Below are 23,846 nucleotides of genomic sequence, written 5' to 3'. Positions count from 1 at the left end.
GTATGATATCACGAGAGTATCTTACATTTGTTTCAAATCGCTTGTTAAATGTATTCATAAATTGTGTATATGTTATCAACATACTCGCTTAAAAGGTTAGATTTTCATCAGGTACATTGTTTATGAGGGTCTACAAGTAAAACGCGTCTTTTATGGAATTCGATGTACAAAGTAGCAATTCAAAGTGAAAAAAAAAACCTTTAAGAAAAACTATGAAATACTAGTCAACAGCATGACGGATGAAACTGTCCTTTATATTTTATGGTCATGCCTTTTGTGTTTGCTTTATCGCATATATTTAACTGAACTTGAAAGTATATCGAGAAATGCATTTGTAATAGTTGGTGTCCCATGTTTTTGTTTAAAAAGATATTAACTGTATTATCTTTCAAGAGCACCATCAACATTAGAATACGTTGATATGATTATTAGCTTATTTTATTTACTTATAATTATTAGCTTATTTTATTTTCTTTTATTATTTTCGAAGAAAAAGTAGAGCTACTGCACTCGCCCCGGTGTTGGCGTCGGCGTCGGCGTTGGTTAAAGTTTTTGATAAAGTCAAATATCTCTGTTGCTATCAAACCTACCGACTTGAAACTTAACGTGGTTATTTAATATCAAAGTCTACACCAGGAGAAACAATTCCCATAACTCTGATTTGAATTTCGACAGAATTATGCTCCTTTTTAACTTAGAATATTTTGTTAATTTTTTTATAAAGTAAAATATCTCTGTTTCTATTAAAGCTTTTGACTTGAAACACAAAAGGGTTATTTACTATCAAAGTTTACACCAGGAGATACAATTTCCATACAAGCACTGGAAAAAAACGAGCGAGTTGTCTTACGGACAGCTCTTGTCATTTTTATTTCCTCTCATGTATGATTTACAATCGCATTGTATACTGACATCATCTTACATAAAACCTAAATGTTCGGAGCAACCCCAACGAGTTTTTACATTGTTCACATTGTTTCGTTGTTTTTTTTTTTTTTTTTTTTTTTTTTTTTTTTTTTTTTTTTTTTTTTTTTTTTTTTTTTTTTGTTGTTGTTTTTTTTTCTCTCTTTTTTATCGTAATCGCACTAATATCCATGCGATGATTATATTAATTGAAATGTTTTAATGTTTTTATTTAATTTTCTTTTTTTAAAAACCACTTGTAAAAGTCCTGCCCTTTCGGACAATTGATATCAAAATGCACGAAAAAACGATCATAATTACGGATAAATTGAATGGGCGGATTAAAAGAAGTGAGGTTCATTCTATATTTTGAAATCTCAAGGAATTTTAATCGAACTTCAACTTCATACGTTCACTTCGCAAGAGACGTTGAAGGGGAAGGCGAAGGTTGAAATCTCAAACTCTCTATTAACTTGGTGTATCTTCCTTTTAAAGAAGGGGTCCCTTATTGAGACATAAAATCATTTACTTTGTCAAATCACCGAATAGTGGAGCGCTCTGTCGTACGGACAGCTCTTGTTTATATACTTAAATATCTATAGGTATTTACTAATGCAACAAACCGAAACAAAACGAAAGAAGACGAAGCGGAAATCAACATAAAAACACACGTGCATCATATTACAAATGTTATCGTACAAAGTGTACAATATAAACTACACAAGGGTGACATTAAAGTTGTAATATTTGATAAGTGTAAGGATAAGAAGACAAGGTAAGTTTAAAATATAATTTTCGTATTTTGAATAGTCTAGTTTAATGCATTACCGCACTTATATCTATCTGTTTGAGTTTTGTTAGATCAATCAATAGCATGTTTTCCAAAGTTCAATTATTCAAATGGCGAAAAAAAATGACTTAAATTCCCTAACACTTCATGGATTTTATTCGAAAAGGATCATATAAAAATTCGCATACTGAAAACATCTTAAAGAAGATTTTACTATTATGCTACGAGGGTCCTGCAAGAAGTTCTGTCATTGGGTTTGGATTTCCTAAGGGCTACATTTTATCAAACTTTAGTCTTCTTTTGCTGTCTGATAAATGGCCCTGTCAAAAGAACTTCTGGATTTGGAAATAAAAAAAGTCTCAAGGACTCGGTTGAGGTGAATAACGCGGATGGTTAACACTTCCACCTTTTCAGAAGCCAAAAAGACTTAACAATCTTGCACCTGTGAGAGGAGGCGTTGTCGTATATAAGATGGACTCCTGACCATCCTTTGCTTGGACGTTTCTTATTGTAAAACTTTTTCACTTTCTTCAGTACATAATTCTTGAAGAATCGTCCAGTGACTGTATAACCAGATGGACATGGCACCTGAACGACTCGCCCATTAGAATTGAAGAAAATTGCGTCCAACATCTTTTTTCGAATTATTGTTCTCGTGGCAAAACAGGGGCGTTTTTGATGTTTTCGATGCCATTGCTTACTATCAGCCCTTCTCTGTGGCTCAAAAATTTGCGTCAAGGTTTCGTCACCGGTGAGCAAGTTAGAAATAACCCGACTATCACAACCTTTGTATGTGTTCAAATGTTCCCGGGTTTATTTAAGGCGTTGTTTCTTTTGCTCCTCAGCGATAAACAAACTCTTCTGGGTGGTTAGAGTATTACAAGTTTGTCTGGCAAATAACACACGTATGTTTTTATTTAGGCTTTATGGTACATTCTGAGTTAAAGCACTATGATTAAGTGAAATTGATATATGAGCCGCATCATGAGAAAACCAACATAGTGGCTTTGCGACCAGCATCCGCGCAGTCTGGTCAGGATCCATGTTGTTCGCTAACGGTTTCTCTAATTGCAATAGGCTTTGAAAGCGAACAGCATGGATCCTGACCAAACTGCACGTATGCGCAGGCTGGCCTGTATCCATCCTGGTCGCAAAGCCACTATGCTGGTTTTCTCATGGTGCGGCTCATATATATATATATCGATACTGTCTTAGAAGTATGATATATATATATATATATATATATATATATATATATATATATATATATATATATCTATATATATATATATAATGATAAATAACCGAATTATTTGTATACAAAATAAGATTTTTTTGTCGCGTGACTTTAATAACTTTATGTGTGTAATTTTATACATTGTATGACTGCTTTATACAATGTTATGTAAATACATAAGGTTGAATTACTATATTTTCTCTTTAAATTTCCAATTAATACCCAGTTTGATTGTTTGTTGAAAATACTTTCTAAATTTTAAAATGACTTTTGAAGCATGTCCCTTTAAGAAAAGAAAGAAATAATCGTTTGCAATTTATTACAGTACAAACTCTTTGTAGCAGCCTTGACCTTTTGTGTATAGTTTTTCTGTCTAATATGTAAAATGTTCACAATCAATCAGATTATACCAGAAAAGCGGTAAAGTGTATGGAATGTTAGAGAAGACCCACTTTCAAACATATTTCAGGATAAACGCTCTGTAGAATCACCCGAACAGAATGTTCTGTTTACAGAATTAAACGGTATTCTTTAACAATACCAAGTATATAAATAGTATTGTCCATGCAATTTATGACGAAAACAAGCAAAATGGCGACAGATTTTTGACAGGTTAGAATTGAACTTATTAATTTGGCTTTATTTGTGAAAGAAGCATTGTGTGCACGTTCTAATGTTCTAAATGTTGAAATTTAAATTTATTCATCTCCATCGAATATCCATATACAATGTTTATAAAGGTTTATACAATTACTTATTCATTTTCCATTTATATTTGTATAATGTCTTATCCAAACTGTTTATAATTGCACGTTGATACTATTTACGAAATCTATGTGTAGTTTCACGTTGATATTATTTATGTAACTTATGTGTTATAGACAATGTACAATGTACAAGTCTTCAATAAAATATATGTCTGTCTGTCTGTCTGTAACACTGGAAAGAAGAGTAAGACAGTCGAGAGTGCTTATATACCTGGAAGGGCTTGTGGAAGCTAGCTGTAAAATTGTTTTCACAACTGAATATCCTTATATGTTCATATACTTTTATTCTAGCCTTCAGTTATATGTAAACAAATATGTACACCATCCAAACTGATTGAATATTATTTTACACATTACTTTTTGTGATCCATTTTCAAATTCGTTTATTTCGGTTCTTGGCAAAACACGTTAGATTACCACCTTTCGTAGCAGCAATTATCAAGAAACATTGGCCGGACTCGACGATCAGTTTTGGATCAGAAATAAAACAAAACTTTAAACATAGATTAAATGGGCACAAACGTCTGTAGATAAATCTTAAAAATGAAATACATGGCAACGTATGATTAAATCTGTAGCATGAAAATAGATCAATATTATCTACTTTATGAATGTTTCGTAATTAATAAATACTTGTTTTTTTTCTATGTTGCTAACACACTTACGTACTTTTTGAATTTCATAACATTGAAAATATTAAGATGTACTCTATCTGGTTGGTGTATAATTCAGTTTTACCAAAAAAAAATGTTCGTATTTATGTCTACTTCAGTAAATGAAACCGCTGTCAAGGTTAAAAATTCATGTCGTTATTTCAAAACAAGGTTTTCATTACAACTTTAGAGAGAATGTAGGATGTAATTTATACGCAAATCATAAAGAAAAAAAGTACAGCTAGGATCTATTGCGTGTGTTATATCTATTTTCTTCCTTGTATATTTGTAAGCTGTTACATAGTACAACATGAAACAAGTACTAGTATTATTTTTAAAAAAAATGATAATAATACAGTCAAGCTTTTATTCAATAGGCAGCCAAGGGACTTTTTTCTATATTATATGGTCAGCCTTTTTGTTTGTTTTCTGTTAGTCTCGAGTTAACAGGAGCCGTCTTTAATGTTTGATTAACTTGTATTCTGTACTTCGAGAAATTGTTAAAGGCAAGTAGTGCTAGCCCTGGCCATTATGAATTAATAGCCCTTTTCTCAGGGAAAAAATGATATTAGACAAACTTGGCGCGCGCGTTTATTCGCGCGCACTTTTCATTATACATTTTTCATATTACTGAACATACCTTAATACTTGTGTAAAATGCGCAGATTTATGACCCTCGGGACCAATCCTGAGTCGTGAGTGCATAGTATTCACAAGTATTGACTATTTCCCAATTTCAAACAATAAATTCATTTGCGATTTTCGCCATTTCGGTAAAGGAAAAAAGGGAAACTACTCTCAGCGCTTACTGTCTATGCTAAAGTTTAAAGATTGCCGTTACATACCGCAAAAAATCGAGTGATTTTTTTTTCTTAAACAATTTTAGTTTCATATAAATTTAATATCATTTTGATGAAAGAAATATAAAAAATCATAGATATTATGATACTAATTAAAGATCGAGTATTATCTCCAACCGAAAACAAATTGTGAACAACAAAACTGACACGAGGTATATTTTTATGATCAAGTTTGTGTTTTATTTTTTGAGCACGGCCACTCTGGATCATCTGCATTTCTTTTACACTGAATTATATAAATAATTTTAACTTGATTTTAGTTTCAAACAGTTAAGAAATATTTCATAAAAAGGCATTGGGTGTTGACTGCGCACCAATGTTTTATCTTTTCCCCTTTAAAATTTGAAGAACTCTTACAGTCTAAAAGTAACCATGGAGAACTAATTTATGTCAAAGTTCATGACACGAGCTAAAGGAAGTGCAATGACAGATGTACTGTCTCTACTTAAACCGGACAAAACATTTTAACCTTTACCATATTTCTAAAATGGACTGACCCTTCATTTATTTGGACAATACCATTCAAAGGGATGTTTAACCAAAACTTTACTGACTGAATAGCGAAAAGAGCAGGCCATGATCAGACTGCACAGGTCGCAAAGGTAGAATCACTTGCACCAGGCAGTTAAAGGTTAATAATGGCTTTTTATGAACCCCCAGGAGTGGTGGGGGCATATAGATTTGGTCTTGTCCGTGCGTCCGTCCGAAGTTCGTGACGCGCCTAGCTCAAAAATTATTTGATATAAATTGATGAAACCTTGCATGAGTCTTTATCATGATATGAACTTGCGCACCTTCTATTTTTCGTCTCGCTCCGCCCCCTTTTTTCAGAGTTATGGCCCCTGAAATAGTCAAAAATGCACATTTTTTACCTTGTGACCTGCCTAGCTCAAAAAGTATTTGATATAGATTCATGAAACCTTGCATGAGTCTTAATCATGATATGAGCTTGTGTACCTTCTATTTTCCGTCCGGCTCCATCCCCTATTTTTAGAGTTATGACCCCTGAAATAGTCAAAAATGCACATTTTTACCTTGTGACACACCTAGCTCAAAAAGTATTTGATATAGATTCATGAAACCTTGCATGAGTCTTAATCATGATATGAACTTGCGCACCTCCTATTTTTCATTTGACTCCGCATCCTATTTTCAGAGTTATTGCCCCTGAAATAGTCAAAAATGCACATTTTCACCTTGTGACATGCCTAGCGCAAAAAGTATTTGATATAAATTCATAAAACCTTGCATGAGTCTTAATCATGATATGAACTTGCGCACCTCCTATTTTTCATTTGGATCCGCCCCCTATATTTAGAGTTATGGCCCCTGAAATAGTCAAAAGTGTACATTTTCACCCTGTGACGCACCTAGCTCAAAAACTATTTAGTATAAATGGTTGATAACTTGCATAAGTCCTAATCATGATATAAACTTGCACATTTCTAATTTTTTGGCTGGCTCCACCCCCTATTTTTAAAGTTATGGCCCCTGAAATAGCAAAAAATGCACTTTTTATGCCCCCGAAGGGAGGCATATAGTTTTTGAACCGTCTGTCGGTCTGTCCGCAATTTTCGTGTCCGGTCCATATCTTTGTCAACCATGGATGGATTATTTTAAATAATTTGGCATGAATGTGTACCACAGTAAGACGATGTGTCGCGCGCAAGATTCAGGTCCTTAGCTCAAAGGTCAAGGTCACACTTAGACGTTAAAGGCTATTTTTCATGATAGTGCGTTGATGGGCGTGTCCGGTCCATATCTTTGTCATCCATGGATGGATTTTCAAATAACTTGGCATGAATGTGTACCACAGTAAGACGACGTGTCGCGCGCAAGACCCAGGTCCGTAGCTCAAAGGTCAAGGTCACATTTAGACGTTAAGGGTCATATTTCATGATAGTGCATTGATGGGCATGTCCGGTCCATATCTTTGTCATTCATGCATGGATTTCAAAATTATTGGGCATGAATGTGTACCACAGCAAGACGACGTGTCGCGCGCAGGACCCAGGTCCTTAGCTCAAAGGTCAAGGTCACACTAAGACGTTAAAGGTCATATTTCATAAAAGTGCATTGATGGGCGTGTCCGGTCCATATCTTTGTCGTTCATGCATGGATTTTAAAATAACTACGCATGAATGTGTGGCACAGTAAGACGACGTGTTGCGCGCAAGACCCAGGTCCGTAGGTCAAAGGTCCTAAACTCTAACATCGGCCATAAATATTCATTCAAAGTGCCATCGGAGGCATGTGTCATCTATGGAGACAGCTCTTGTTCAAATAATTATGCACTTTTTTACCTAATTATGTGCCTATCTCAAAAAGTATTTGATGTAAATTCAGGAAACGTTGCTGGAGTCTTTATCGTGATGTGACCTTGCACACGTAGCATTCTTCTTGAGAATCTTAGCTTTTATTACAGAGTTATGGCCCTTGAAATAGTCAAAATAGTTGATTTTTTGTTTGTAATGCTCATAGCTCAAAAAGTATATGGCCTAGAATAATGAATCCTTTTCATAAAATGTTTGTTGAGGCTATACCCTCAAACTGAGACTGCAAACATTTGAATTATTGCCCCATATTTGTGACAAATGTACCAGTGGGGGGCACATTCTAGTTAAAATCTAATTTAGTTAAATGACTCAAAAAGTGCTTTAATACATTTAATAGCATATCTATTGTCGGTTTCTGGTGATAAGTATTATGTGTTAATGACTGTTTACTCTAATAGGTCTGGTGTACAAATTAGAACAAAGTTAACCGTTTTTCCGAGTCAGGTTTAATCCGAGACTGCTTATTCTTATACATATTTATTAAATACATCGTATATCCATAATTACCTGATTCAATCATGACACTATCGTGTCTCGCATGACCTTTTACATCTTTTGGTAATTTTCAGGTAAAGTTCTGTCTAGTATATATAAATTTAGATGTATACATTCGTGCGAATGTTCATGCTCCTGTTTCATTAATTTCTTTTTTGCAGAAAATGAGTATTGCAACATTGTTCCAGGCACGTTCGAGATATTCTCACGCTGATATGCCACTTAGAGACTTTCCTTCTAAAAATTTGTCTCACTTCAACAGAAGCGAAAGATACAAAAGTACAAAAAGGCGACGAATTTTCCGGCAAGGCTCTTTTTGCCCGATTTGCCAAGAAATACCAACAGCTCCGAAGTTGCTAAACTGTGAACACGTTTTCTGTAAAACATGTCTGCAGGGGCTCATTGATTCAGAGTATGTTTTAGTTTACAGTTAAATTTTAACGTAATTAAGAAGATGCACCTTAAGTGATTCTTTCACTTTGCATTTAAGAAATCTGATTTTTGCTGTAAGGTGATTCTTTTTTTTGGGGGGAGGGGGTTGGATTTAACGTCGCACCGACACATGATTGGTCATATGGCGACTTTCCAGCTTAAATGGTGAAGGAAGACCCCAGGTGCCCCTCCGTGCATTATTTCATCACGAGCGGGCACCTGGGTAGAACCACCGACCTTCCGTAAGCCAGCTGGATGGTTTCCTCACATGAAAAATTCAACGCCCCGGGTGAGGCTCGAACCCACATCGATGAGGGGCAAGTGATTTGAAGTCAGCGACCTTAACCACTCGGCCACGGAGGTCCCATACGGTGATTCAATGGCATTTTAAAAATGCATACAACTGTAACAATTGTAACATACATATAATTTCCGTCGACGTCGGAATGACGAATTATACTGTTTATTAAAAAAGAAGAATTTGCTTTGCTAAAGATGTTAATTGATCCAAAAAGGAAAACAAAACACTATTCTAACAGCCATGTTTTCAAAAGTTGAAATCATTTTGATGTATTTTCTAGATATACGACAAAAGTTTTTATATGTCAACATAATGAGACCCATACATATGAACTACAGTATGCAATTTGATACTTGAGACTGTTAGTATTTACAAAATATCAAAGCAAATATAAATGTAAAGCTTCACTATTAGAGGTTTTTTTCATTTACAAATTGTTATTGATATACTGTATATTGAAAAATTCGTTTCAGTACAAGTCTACCAGCATTTCGTTGTCCGGTGTGTCGACACATCCATTACAAACATGTTGAGGGAGCAAACGGATTCGAAGATGCGTCAATTGTATCTGCACTTCCATCCACCATGCATAGTTCTTTTTGCAGCAACTGTCGTGCGAATTCAAGCTTTTTGTGTCCACATTGTGGTGATCGTCTGTGTGAAAACTGTAAATATCGTCATACAATGAAAGCAAAGAAAGAAATAAAATTACTGATAGATCAGCTGAGTGGACGGTTAGGTAATCCAGATGTGAACGATGGCCAACTAGAAGAAATCATAGCACCTCTTCCAGAATTTATAATCACTGCCAGACAAGAAATTACGAGAAACGCACCAAGAGACGACGAACTGATGAACATATGGAGGACTGCTGAAGAGTATGTCAATAAAATGACATATCTGCCGCATCAGGACGAACTAATTCAAATACCCGAACGGTAGGTAAAATACATAATTAAATCATCAGACCTGTCTTTCTTTCGTGTTTATTCATTTTCTCCAGGTATACCTCATCTCGGATATTTCAAATTGTTTATCTTTATAATGTCTATGTGAAGTTTGGAAGCTGATGGTCAGTTTCAGAATATAGGTAAAAAGGCCAAATCATAGAAAACCTTGCTAAATGAAAGGAAGGCTCATTATCTACCTGGTCACACATTAACTGTATTTTTCTTTTAATCTAAAATTGATCTGGGCAGAAACAAAGTCACTAGATCAAATCTCTGAAAAGCATAGTTGTAACTACAAAAAGACATTTGAATGAAACCAGAATGGTATTTTTTTATTTTTATAGCATCTAGATCTATTTTGAGATTTTTGTGCCTGCTTTTAAAATTTGTCTTTTGGCAGTTCCTGTGATATGCAGGCTCCATAACCTCAGGTCCCCTTTTAAATTCCAGTTTGTTTAATTCTCGCCTATTGTTTTCTCGTTTAGGGCAAACCAATTATTTTAAGCTCGCTCGCTAAAGTTTCTTTTTTTACTCTCTGTCTCTCTCAATAATATATTTTGATGAAATGTTCTGTATTAAAAGATCATGTTATGATTGATGTATTGAAAAATGAAATAAAAAATATAAGGTCACAAGATTTGTTTCAATCTAATTTGCCACTAGATATAGTGCTATTTTTAACATTGTTCAAAACTTTCTATACTCCTAAAACATATTTCAGTAAAGTACAATAACCAGCATAAATTTGATATCTAAGCATTTTTATAACGGAAACAATATATCTATTTGAAACATGCTCAGAGAAATCAAAAGAAAATGATTTTGTAAAGAAAGGAATACTTGTTCAGCAGGCCCAAGGGCTATTTTTGCATATTTTTGTCAATTTTAAGTTGGCACTTCTGCTACTTTATCGAGTTTCACATAATAGAATTTAATCAAACTCTGCAGATACCTTTGATTATGTCTACCTAATCTGAAACAAAAAGAAAATTGATAGGTCACCATATAGATTTCGCTTAAATCAAATTACAACGAGGTAGGGTGTGGCGGGCATTTATACAACGCAGGTTCTCTTTCAGTGTTTTAGCAAATGACCTAGAGATATATCAAGTTATCAAACGGCAGATTTCTTAATAAATGTGTTTCTGAAGTGTTTTGATATCATAGAACGATGTAAGTTTCAGCCTTTCTCCAAACAAAACCTATAGTTTACGAATACGGATGTACGGTATGGGTACGGTACGGGATTAGAAACAGCTGTGACTCAATGAAGAGTTGGAGCGCCGGTATAAATTACAGACTCCAGTATATGCCGGATTGAATCAATCTGAACTAAAAGTACTTTAACTGTATATATTTTGTAACCATGGTGATACTAACCCTAATCTCTAGTCAGTATATCATACATATTATACACTAAATGCATGCGAACATGCAATAATTTCCGCATTTTTGCCGTACGCTACATTAGATAATCACTTCCGGACATGCGCAGAAGACCGCTCCAACTATGCAATGAGCTTCATCGATTAGAAACACAACCAAATTGACATGGTGTTGGGGTAAATATCGACCCATCCAAAAAAAAACTATTGCGAGCGCCTTTAACGGGGGACCATACGCCGCTTTTCATTGAATAACCCACTAGTGTAGCATTGAAGGTTCCATGTGTACCGCCGTATGAACACATCTGCGGATGTCTCTAAATTGTTTTTTTGTACTTTTAGCATGTGTAAATGTTGAGTTCTGCTCAACCCGGAGCTAGAGGGCGTGGACGGTAGCATGCATTTCCACTACCGTCCATGAACAGGCTCAATCTAACTGAGCCTTCAACATTTTCATTTTTGTTGTGTTGAGCGACTTGTGGAGTTTCCACTTTTTCTGTTTTGATAATGTGTGGTCTAAAATTGGGTTGGAATATGTCAGTTATGAGGAAAGCCATGCTAATACTTGATATTCTATAGATTTTTCCGGATCTACATGAAACTTAAATTAGGTATATTGTTTGTTTCTATAAAATTTATGTCTGGTTCGAAATAACATTATATCATAAAGATGTTTTTACAATTATTTCTATCGGACAAATGTTTCTATAATTTTCCTTATTTATAGATTAATGTACCACAAGTTAAGATAGAAAAGAAATAAAATAGTTACACTTGCTTCTTTTGATAATCAAAGTTCATTAGGAGCAACAAAATTGGCACTCACAAGTTTTTGGTTCCAAACTTCAATGTCACTCTCATGTGTGAAGTAACAATAGGGAAATACATGTACTTACACCACATTCAAATACTTTCTATTACCAATTTCAGGCTCGATAATAACAATACCCCGACCAGCGAGATATCTACCAGACGTTTAGACAGCAACGTCAACCATATTGCATACAGAGGGAGCCGTACGAATCAAACTATACAAAACACCAATGCAGGTCATTCAGACACCCATGATACCAGTAACTCAGTGGTAAATGAAGGAAATATAAACAGTCGAGACAATAGGTACTGTGATTGCAAGTATCTTTAAATACTAGTCTTGTTTAATTTCTTTAAGAATTTAGAAATTGTTATGTACATATTTTGTTGTTATTCAGTGACGTAATAGTCGTTAATATTACATGAAATACCAAAATATATTATATGGTTAAATGAAAAATGAAACATAAAAACATATTAAGAAGGAGAGTATATTGCTTTGCCTGTCGGTCAGTCTGCAGATGTCGGTTTCCGGATGATAACTCTAGGATCATGAAAGTTTATAGGGAGATTGATCATGACCAGCAGATGACCCTATTGATTTTGAGACCATTAGGTCAAATGTCAAGTTCACAGTGGCCCAGAACAGTTAAACAGTTCCCGGATGATAACTCGAGAACGCTTGTGCCTAGGATCATTAAACTTGATAGGGAGGTTGGTCATGACCAGCAGATGACTCCTATTCTTTTGAGGTCAGTAGGTCAAAGGTCAAGGACACAACAACCCGGAACAGTTAAACGATGTCTGGATGATAACTCAAGAATGCTTGGGTCTAGGATCATGAAAGTTTATAGGAAGATTGGTAAAGACTAGCAGATAAATCATACTGATTTTGAGGTCAGTAGGTCAAAGGGCAAGGTCAGAGTGACCCGGAACAATTAAATCGTTTCCGGACAATAACTTGAGAATGCTTGGGCGTAGGATCATGAAACTTTGTAGTGAGGACCAGCAGATGACCACTATTGATTCTGAGGTCAGTAGGTCAAAGTCAAGGTCAAAATTACCCAGAACAGTTCAATCGTTTCCGGGCAATACCTTAAGAATGCTTGGGCGTAGGATCATGAAACTTTATAGTGATGACCAGCAGATGACCCCTATAGATTCTGAGGTCAGTAGGTCAAAGTCAAGGTCAAAATGACCCAGAACAGTTTAACCGGTTCAGGACGATAACTTGAGAATGCTTGGATTTAGGATCAAGAAACATAATAGAGAGGCTGATCATGACCAGAAAATGCCCCTGTTGATTTTGAGGTCAGTATACCAAATGCCAAGGTCACATTGACCCAGAATAGTAGTACTTTCGTGTACAGTGACCAAATAATTTCTGCTCCTTGTACAATTACTGAATGCATCAAAGTGGGCATTTCGTGTTCTACGAGCTCCTGTTCTTCTTAAAATTTGTTGAAACATAACATAATAGGAAAGGTTTCACTGCTGGGGAAAAATAAAGTCGTCTGAGTGTTTGGTTCAAAACGGTACAGTGATTTGTGTATTACATGAACTCTATATGGTCGTTATACTTTGCAACGGCAGCAAGATCACATTTCGTTTAGAACAAAGAATTATAGAGTAGGGTTTCTTTTTGCTTCAAAAAAATTCTTACTCATCATTCTTGCATGTATAACTTTTATTACAATTTCAAACTCTCTAACAACAATACATTCACCAGACGTTTAGAATGCAACGTCTATCTTTGTACAAGCAGAGGTAGCCAAACTCACCAAAACAGGCACAACAACGACACAATGCATGGAGATACACACAGAAACAGTAACACAGTGGTTAATCAAGAAACTACTAACAGTCGTGGCAATGGGTACTATAATAACAGGTCATTTTAGATACGACGCTTGTTTAATTCTTTTATTAAATGGAAATAGTTTTATGTGCATGTCATTCACCATTATGCTTCTCTTTATTATTTTATTGACTGCTCATTGTTTACTCTAAGCCTTTTCAAACAGACATTGCAACCAATATTTTACAAGATGTTCATTATATATATTTATATAGATGTGTCATAGAAGGAACTTTTGCTATGCTTTAACTTGTAAATTGTTTGTTTCTCTAGTTGCCTACACATGTTTTGAAAGGAACTATTAAAGGTTTAAACAAATACAAACAGCAACGACTTCAAACGTATATGTCGCCAAAATGAAATGTCTTGTCCACATCAATTTTGAGCAACGCTTAAGGGTGATAGGGGTAATCCTTTATATTTTTTCTGCAACTCACAAACTATTCAGTACTTGAAAATGTCTCCCAGACTTTTGACTGCTTTCCTATATGCCATTTTGTACGTTTATGTGAAAAGTAACAATATTTAAGTACTTACACCACATTTCGAAACATTTTATTTCCCAGATTCAGAATCGACAACTACGATATCCCAACCGGCGAGGATTTTACCAGACGTTTAGACAGCAACGTCAATCTTTATACAAACAGAGGGAGCCATACGAATCAAAATATACCAAACAACAATGCAGATCATTCAGATACACATAATACCAGTAACTCAGTGGTAAATCAAGGAACTACTAACAGTCGTGACAATAGGTACTGTGATGACACGTCATTTTAGATACAACGCTCGTTTAATTCTTTTATTAAATGGAAATAGTTTTATGTGCGTACCTTCACTTTATTATTTGATTGATGACACAGTGTTAACTCTAAACCGTGTCATAGTTTTGAGACATCATTTATGTCAATAAGTTATTTATATTCTACAGTTTTCCTAAAAGGTCACAAATGCTTTTGTTTCGCTTTTGTTGTAATAAATGTCGCACTGGCACAATTATAGGTCAAATGACGACTTCAGATATCCTAAGATTGAGTATAACGCTTTCTGAAATCGTAGTTGCATTAATTTAAATGTCTATATTTCTATTATAAGTTTCATATGCATATAAGCCTTTACATGTTTTGAAAAGACTTAATGCTTTAAGATGGCATAATGACACTTTTGGAATTGCATTTGCTACAATATTAAATTGTTTGTTTCTCTGGTTGCCTACATATGTTTTGAGAGGAACTATTCAAAGTTTAAACAAATAAAAACAACAGCGACTTCAAACGTATATGTCACCAAAATGACATCAATTTTGAGCAACGCTTAGGGGTGATTGGGGTAATCCTATATATTTTTTTTCTGCAATTCACAAACTATTAAGTACCTGGAAATGATTCACAGATGTTTGACTGCTATCCTATATGTCAATTCTTACGCTTATGTGTAAAGAAACAACAGTCAAATACTAAGACCATATTTGAAAACATTTTATTACCATATTCAGACTCGACAACCACAATATCCCAACCAGAGAGGATTTAGACAGCAACGTCAGTCTTGGTACAAATAGAGGGAGCCATACAAATCAAAATATTCCCAACAACAATGCAGTTCATTCAGATACACATAATACCAGTAACAGAGTGGTAAATCAAGGAACCAGAAACAGTCGTGACAATAGGTACTGTAATCTTTTAATACTATTTTTAAAAAGAAAAAATTTAAATAGTTATGTTTATACTTTGTAATTATTTAGCGTAGAAATTTCGTTATCATTACATGATATACCAAGAACGATTATAAAGTTTAATCAAATCAAAACCCTGACTGTGTTATAAAAAAATTTATTTGAAAATATAAGATGTATTATATTGAGTAAAATTGAAATACTGAATCTGTAGCAAGTACTTTTACAGTACAACATGTCAATAGCTTGTCAACTGAGGGGTAAACAATTATGGCGTGTTAACAACTTGATTAAATCATAAACGAACTTTCATGTTCAGATGCTTTACGATGGTGGCGCTTTTTGAGTCGGCTAAAGGCTGAAAGCCTTTTGACGAGTCCTTGCTATCCAACGATTCTCTAAATGGACCGAATAACATGTGAAGGGATGTAGTTCCATTAGATTTCTCAAATTCCAAACAGTTCACTGCATGAATGAAATTAAGTTGTGTCAATTCCCTTTGCTATGACCAATATACGATGTAATCTGTCATATTTATGACTTGTAATTGTGCAATTCTCGAATGTAACTCATTAAGCATAAATGTGCATTTTAAGAATTGCGCAGGCTTACAAAGCTTGGGTAACATCCAGCGAAAGACAAAAAATATTTCCAGCAGGGCTCCAGATAAGATGCGTATTAGCGTAAATTACGTATAGAAATAATGCAAATACGCATGTCTAATAATTTCTAAGCGTATAAAAACGTATATAAAAGTACAGAAACGCACACAATGCTTTTTTAAAAACAAAATCTGAATCGTCTGGATGCGTTAGGTAACATAGCCGATCAGCCTTAATTCTCCCACATTGAACGTAAACACGCATCGTATGATTTCTATAAACTTTGCGTGGGTTGAATTTTGCAGTCAGTAAACGGATAAATTATCGGAAGAAGAAGCTCTTACTGGTTTGTTTAGTTACTATTGATATTAAAAATGATTTTAATTCTTATTTTTCGAGAAATAAACAAATCGGCGAAACATTAAATTGTATTTTCTTGTAGTTTTTGAAATCGAAAGTAGATCGTCTATGTTTGGCGAAACGAAACAACTTTTTTATGAAAAGATTTAAATAAGAGGTAATTTAACCGTAAACTTCAATGTCAGATACTGCCAATTGCTGCTAAATGTCTTCGTATCATCACAATTTGTAAAATATATTGTTCAAACTGGAGAAAAGTGTAATCGTATCCGGATATAATATTTTGGGTAAATATCGAGCTGTGTTATGAAGTTTTAAGAAAAAAACTAAAAACAAACTGAAACTGGTAGACTATACTGTCAGTACATCAATCATTAGCCGACTCAGGCCATTCAGGCCTTTGATGTTCTCAATGTCTCCTTCTGTTTTACTATATTATAAAATCTTATAAGCTTACACATGTTGTCCTTTTAAATGTATATTCAAATAAAAATCAACTGATAACTACAAAAGGATGACGGTCAGAAAAGGGTCTTGAATGTCATCAGTTTAGAAAAACGCTTTAGCTAGGGCTGATTCTTAGTATAAAGACATTTTCTGCATTTACACAGTATTTCCTGCCTCAGGAAACTGATACTGTCGTCAAAGGAACTTTGCACCACTATGTGCGAAGTGGCGCACGATACACAATCGGAACAGTTAAATATCTATTGATTTCTTATTTAATGATAATGTTACAATTAATTTGGCTTGGTCAAATAATACAATGAATGTTACCATCTTATAAAATGAAATTATATACACATTTTGCATCTTACTGTATATAAGTTAGTTTTAGAATAATGCTCAGATGTAATTATATTGAATATACATTTTATTTTAAGGACTCCCATTAACGCTCAACCTTCAGTTAGTGAACCTTCGTATGGAGCGTGTTTCTCGATTTTGGGTAATGTTTTCAAAATTATATGTTTTTAATCGTATTTTTGTTGATAATGCAAGGAAACGGCAGACACCATATCTCAGTAATAGAATATTCTAAAGAATACTAAACATAATTTTTGCGTATGTGTTATGTACACATCAGTGCCTTAGATTTGGTTAAATATAGAAAGCGATGTAATAGTTTATTGATAGTATTTCTTATTTATATGAACTTATAGCAGTGGTATTATAAAAAAACTGAAAGCCCACATATACTGCATATACTTTGCAGGTACAGTGCGAGATGAATCTGTAAGCACACTGCGACATAAATATATTGTGCCAATAGGTAAGAACTCGACAAAAATGTCTGTTATCACAGTCACATTGTAAACCTTCAATGTTTTACTTTTATTTTGCGTCAAAGAGGAGCAAACGCAGCAGGTCATCGCAAACGTAGCGCATTAGATCAAATATGTAGTAGTAATGCATTTAATGTTTCATTTAAGAATTATTTCAAAACTTATTGTTACTAAATATTGTGTAATATCTACTTTTTTATGCACAAATTCATTAAAACACTGAAACAGCGGAAACTTTGAGAAATTAAAGGTTTAACGAAAAAATGTTTTCGAAGAATGATAATTCCAACGTATATCACACTGATACATTTTGCATCAAAGTGTTGCCAGTTAATAAGTTTCACTCTAATCTAAACCAACCCCGAAGACATGACAGTATATATAGGTGACGAATTTATATATATATAATTATATATATTAAATAGGTGTTCTTCTTCTTTTGCTCGGTGTCGGCAGGATTATCTTCGGTAAGTACTTTCTTTCTTTTATATAGTATAACTCTAGGAAAACAATTGGAAATAAAGAAGAATTTTTATTACAAACCCCAAACTTTGATTTAGGTAACGATAAATTATAGAAATCGAATTGGTAATATTAAGCTTTCGCGAGATGCCTGTATACAATGTATGTTTGGCATGTTTAACATGCGTACACATTAAAATATGTAATTGAAAGCTGCAAGAGGACGAATTCTATTTATCTCTCTAATTTTTTATAATTTTGCTAAGCTAGCCCACATATATCACCTGCATATTGCTAGAAAATGTCATGAGCCACTTTTCTTGTATAATACAGTCATGTTTGCCACGGATAATACATGACGTAGATTCTATCTGTTATTTGTGTAAAATTGAAGAATTATTAATTGTATTCTTCTTCTTTCTGATATCTTCAACAGACTGAAATAAAGAGTATAAATAAATCATGTGTTTGTTTCTTAAAAACTGAACATGTCTTTTAACATATTTCAGAGTTTCTTCCAAACGCTTTAATGGCACAAATCAATTTTTTGACCCTGAGATATTTCGACTGTCCCCCAATGCATTCGATTTCATGCACAAAATCACAAATGAGCTTTAGAAAATGCCCGCCCGCTAAGCTCAATAAGGGGAGCGCAGACCTACGGATCGCGGGTCATGTGTTCGATCCACGGGCGATGCGTATGTTCTCCTTACAATTACCTCTGATGCATACATGTGGGCAAGTTGGCAGCTATATACATACTACGCAGTTTATACATACTAGCAGTCTGTGACAGTTTTTCCAAGCAAAAATCATTGCAAATCTAAAATATCCCATCCCCACTCCCCCTAATACACACACTCGTACCGCCTTGGTAGCCTGGTGGTAGAGCGCCCGCTTCGTATCAGATCTAGAATTTAATATTGAAAAGGTGCAAGATGTTGTCACCGTTGTCTAACACTTATGAGAAGGATTCTTAATTATCCTTTTATAATAATATTGTAAGCCTTTTACAGGAATACTTATCGCCACTGTTATAGACAAAGCAGAATTCGAGAAACAAAGCCGAATGATTACAGCATTCATCATTGTAAAAGGAATAACAGGAGTGTTGTTCTGGTCTCGGATATTGTACATGTATCGAAGGACGAACGGGCAGCATAATGAGTTTCAGAGCACGTTTGCATTGTTATTATCAATTTTCAACCTTGTTTGGATGATTTTAGGTGATTTTAAAAATATATTTTAATTACTATTTTGATGATAGGTTATTTTATCTGTATTTAAAATGTTTTACAAACACTTTTCAATTTTTTGTTCTTCTTTCTTAACAATAACATACTATTTTGCGAAAAACGGAAGGGGTTTTCTTTACAGCTAACCAAGAAACAAATAATACACAGAAAAGCAGGTCGCCGATCTCACACTTTTGTTAGTGACCTCTTTTAAGGCATTTACTGATACAAGCAAGAGCTGCTTTTCACAGAACGAAAATTCGGCAAACTAAAAGTGAGGTTCACATTTAACATCAAAACTGAGATCAGAAATTGCACGTTTGGAATTCAGACACAACAGCAAGGCATGTTACATTTTTATATAGTTTCGAAATAAAATTATTAAACTTAATTTGAAATGTATAAAATGTTTGTGTCTTATCTAAATTGTAGCTTATCTAAATACATATCAATTTTTTTCAGGTACGGTATGGGTGTTCGATGTGTCGCATCTACAGAGGGAGCATTACACAGTGTTGTCAGTGCTTCAACTGATAACAGTTATAGACTGGGCTTTATTTGGATTTTTTGTGTGCTTCGTTTCTCTGAAAGCTCTTCGGAAAATACATGAAAACTGTTGTAGAAGATACCCAAATGTAGTTGTTTAAATTAAGATTTTTTCAGACAATTTAAGAGATATTCAGGTTTTTACATGACTAAATATATGTTTGCATAAACATTATATATGTATCTTATAAAATGGTTGATTGTTACCATGTTTTGAAATTGCGAATCTTCTTTATCCCAAAATACTTTACTAGTTTCATAAAATACACAATTATTTTATTACTAATACGCATTTTAAAAATCCATGTGAGTGTTAAAGGATGATGTTGCCCTCAGATACAGATACACTAATTTTAATATTTTTACTAATATCAGAACGGGAGCATGAAAAATAACCCATAACTAAGGGGTACGACCGGGCTATTTGCATGTTTATTTGGTTAAGTACATATTAGAGTTGGTACCGACCCAAGAAAATCTAAAGGCAGCAGTTCTCAATTGACAAATAAAATGAATACAACATAAAACATTGGTCAAAAGTGAAAGAGAAATCAAATAGGTCCTTTTACCAACAACGGATCAGACAGACAAAATATGACCTACATTTGTTTAAATCTCTTTGTATTCAATATACAACATGCACACTTTTCTATAGTTATTTAATAAGTTGTGGTGAGGCCCTGATTGAAAGTTTAATAGTACTTGAAATTAAGGTAAAATGATGGATAAAATCCATAATTATTAAAGAAATTTTTATGACATTAAGAAACATTACGTTATGATCTTTTAGCCAAAGTTGTTTATTGTTCTCAAATTACAAAAGAAAAGTTAAATTGGTATCACGTCTGTGTAATAACGTAGCTAGATTGGTATATTCGTCGTTTCAATGGATCCTTTTGAAAGTGTTTCTTACGTTTTAGGCATTTTGAAGCTTTTTTCTTACCTTTTCAAGTGTACTTTTCATCAAATAATGTAACACAAAAAATCATTGTCATCAAATAAAATTAACATACTAAGTATTGTGGTAGTGGTTGTAAGTACAATATTTTAAAGTAGCTGATAGGTAATGTCTCTGCAATGTATTTTAATCAATTCAGCTTTTTCTGAATGAAACTCTCATGATCATTGCTTTCCATGAAAAACGAATAAATACTGAAAAAACATATGTAGATTACTTTATTAGAAGATTTTCGTTACAGGTCAACTACCCTAAACAACTATAATGTGTTTGTTTATTGTTGAAAACAAGGTAAGCGGGTAACTTCAGATATCAACATTAATTTACAATTTAAACTGTTTACACAACCTGAAAAAAATGATAGTAAAATGGCGTAGGGGTCTGTTTACGTTAATAACTTCTTTCAGGTAAATTGTTGATATGGTTTAAGTAAGCTTATAGTACAGAGCATGTCATTCTCTTTTACTCAGATTTGTTTCACTAGTTTTAGACTCTTGGCTGGTCTTGACTTTTGACTTTATTGAAAGACAAAATGAAGTTCATTTTAGGCTCTTTCAAAGCGTTGAAAGTAGACTAAACTTATACTGTACTCCACTGAATTTATTTAGATGCGGAGAAAGCTTACACGTTTTATTCTGTAATGATGACACAATCTTTAGCTGCCACAAAATTATTTGGCTAAGTTCACGTCGGAGCTCTAGGGAAGTGTAGGCTGTTGTGTAAATGATACTTTCTCCCACCTGTAAAGTAACTGACCAATCAGAAATTTGGCCCTGGAAATATGTAAAACGTTTTTTCCCTGCACGTTGAGCGCTGTGATGAAAAGTCAAGAACCAAAAAAAACCTGCCTCGTAGCGGAGTTTGATGAGTTCAGCTTTCCAACAAGGAAGGTACGAATGATGTACTAACTTACACCGTTCAAATGGGTTATCGTTTATAGAGTCGGTCTCTACTCAACCCCAGAGTTCGTCGTGAACTTAGCCTTGGGTGATATGCAGGTGTACAATTGGGCAGTCATATGTAGTGGCGCATGTCGAGCCGAGTAATATAGCATGGTCAAATCAGGCGTTGATAATAATGTGCGCAAACTATCAGTAATAAATACAGAATCAAAACAGTCCAAGACAGAGGATTGAAAATAATTAAAGCCAAACCTGTGACTGTAAATAAGTTCGCACTTAACTCCATTCTAACACCTCAACACATTATCTCCCATTTGTTTTATCTGTCTTAAAATACATGTCATTTGTGCTAATAAAGAGTGAATATCAGTTAACTGACTGTTTGCTTGTCTTATATATCACAGAAACAAAAAACCTACTCACTTTGGCAGCCATCTTTAACTAGTAAAGTACCAAAGAAATTCCCCCTGCATCATATAATTTCATTATCCAGACACACTTTGACACATTCCGGAGTATTTCTATAAATTTGGGACGTAAAATTGTTGCCATTTGTCAGTTTCTAAATGAAATGTGTGGTTGTCCCGTTCTAAACTGAAGATCAAAACCCTGAAAGGACTGATAGCCAGTGCTTTTTTAATGATATTTCAACCGATACACCTGAAGAATCAACATTTCATTGTGCATAGACCGGTCCACTAGACAATGCTACATGACAAATATCTAAGCTATGTGCATTGTGGTTCAAGACAAGAAGATTTTTAAAGGTTTTCTTCATACAACAAAATGTAAAACTAAGCGTGCCCTTCAGCCCTAACCCTAACCCCTAACCCCTAACCCTATTTTGAATGTGAATATAAAGTTCATAATTATTCTAGAATCCGTTGCTGTCTGTTTTTATTGTTTAAAACAGTAGTCCTCAGTTGCTCACCCATTCACACAAAACCAAGATTTAAAAAAAATATATAGGAATATCTTTTTACACGTCCAGAATATTTGTTTGATGTGGTCACATAGAAATAGAAGGAAAAATTCAAACGACGCGAGGTTGAAACTTGGTAATTAATTTAGAGCTAAAGCCAGTTGCTGAAGCACTGGCTAAAAAGGGTAGGGGTAGATATTTCTGAAGCACATAGCACCCACAAACACAGTCATAGAGACATGCATCGCGAAGTAGGTCTGCAACAAAGAGAAACTGTAACGGAAAATTATAGTAGACGGGTTGCTTCGAAGTACATGTATACGAAAATGGGTAAGGGGTAGAGGAATGGGTGGGGTGTGGGGAAAGTGGAAAAGCAAGGATAAATATTCAACAGGGAAAGCCACGCTCCAAAAACACAGTCTCACGGATGCGGAGACTTTTGGTACAGACTAGGGAAATCCTAAAATCATTGAAAAACGGTCAATACATTCAAGAGTTAAACAGTTTGCTTCATATATTTTTAGAAAGTCATTTTTTAAATATCAAATATTTCTATTTTACATGGTGCACTTAGCTATCATTTCACCATGAAAAAATCTGTAAAGGTGAATTTGATTTTTAAGAGTACCATCTCTATATATAGGCTCATTATAAATTAAGGTGCTAAAATATTTCTCTACCTTCGATTGAATTACTGAAATTGTTTTCCTTGTATGTTACTAAATTATGTTGTTTTTCTTGTATTTTACTAAATGTTACCTTTACTGAATGCTATTAACTTTTAAAGCTAAGTTAATGTGACGATTTACGACAACATTTACGACAAACCAAATGCGTTTGCATAATTGTTTTTTTTTTTTTTTTTTTTTTTGTTTTTTTTTCTGAAAACTAAATCATTAAGCGGTCTCTGATCTGATGTTTAATGATTAATAATGAATAAATTATCACAGAAACGCTACAAAACAAAGTTGCCTTAAAATGACGTCATGACATTACTTGCCAGTTACCACGTAAAATTTAATAGCTCTGATCGTGAAACTATGTAATTCTGAGCAATGTGTTTTACTTGATCTGTTCTTAAACAGCTATTTCGCACTGAATGATGATCA

The 23,846-nt window shown here is 34.2% G+C and overlaps 2 protein-coding genes across 8 annotated transcripts in view; one reads left to right on the top strand and one right to left on the bottom strand.

Annotated features, from left to right (window-relative positions):
- LOC123538793 (uncharacterized) overlaps positions 1-23,846 on the bottom strand; it is a 229,838-nt gene that overhangs the window by 107,893 nt on the left and 98,099 nt on the right. The window lies entirely within an intron of this gene.
- On the top strand, positions 1,522-22,193 carry LOC128550737 (uncharacterized). Of its 7 annotated transcripts, none has more exons than XM_053530402.1 (12): positions 1,522-1,678; positions 8,203-8,453; positions 9,248-9,712; positions 12,040-12,228; positions 13,688-13,798; positions 14,347-14,541; positions 15,282-15,458; positions 17,311-17,375; positions 17,643-17,699; positions 18,138-18,179; positions 19,191-19,400; positions 19,872-22,193. In XM_053530402.1, exons 2-12 carry the CDS (start codon positions 8,206-8,208, stop codon positions 20,054-20,056), a joined length of 1,944 nt encoding a protein of 647 aa, XP_053386377.1. In that variant the 5' UTR covers positions 1,522-1,678; positions 8,203-8,205; the 3' UTR covers positions 20,057-22,193. The 7 variants fall into 7 exon arrangements, with proteins under 7 accessions (XP_053386377.1, XP_053386376.1, XP_053386375.1 ...); XM_053530401.1 differs by having other exon boundaries at positions 13,688-13,813; XM_053530400.1 differs by having other exon boundaries at positions 13,685-13,813.

Source organism: Mercenaria mercenaria, chromosome 18 (genome assembly GCF_021730395.1).
Source record: "Mercenaria mercenaria strain notata chromosome 18, MADL_Memer_1, whole genome shotgun sequence".
Lineage (NCBI taxonomy): Eukaryota > Metazoa > Mollusca > Bivalvia > Venerida > Veneridae > Mercenaria > Mercenaria mercenaria.
This window is presented reverse-complemented; position numbering and strand designations above follow the sequence as displayed.

Excerpts from the sequence above, each read along its gene's own strand:
- LOC128550737 (XM_053530396.1), top strand. The coding sequence starts at position 8,206 with ATGAGTATTGCAACATTGTTCCAGGCACGTTCGAGATATTCTCACGCT. Across the intron at positions 8,454-9,247 it reads CAGGGGCTCATTGATTCAGA|TACAAGTCTACCAGCATTTC; the intron begins GTATGTTTTAGT and ends AATTCGTTTCAG. Across the intron at positions 12,229-13,651 it reads ATAAACAGTCGAGACAATAG|ACGTTTAGAATGCAACGTCT; the intron begins GTACTGTGATTG and ends TACATTCACCAG.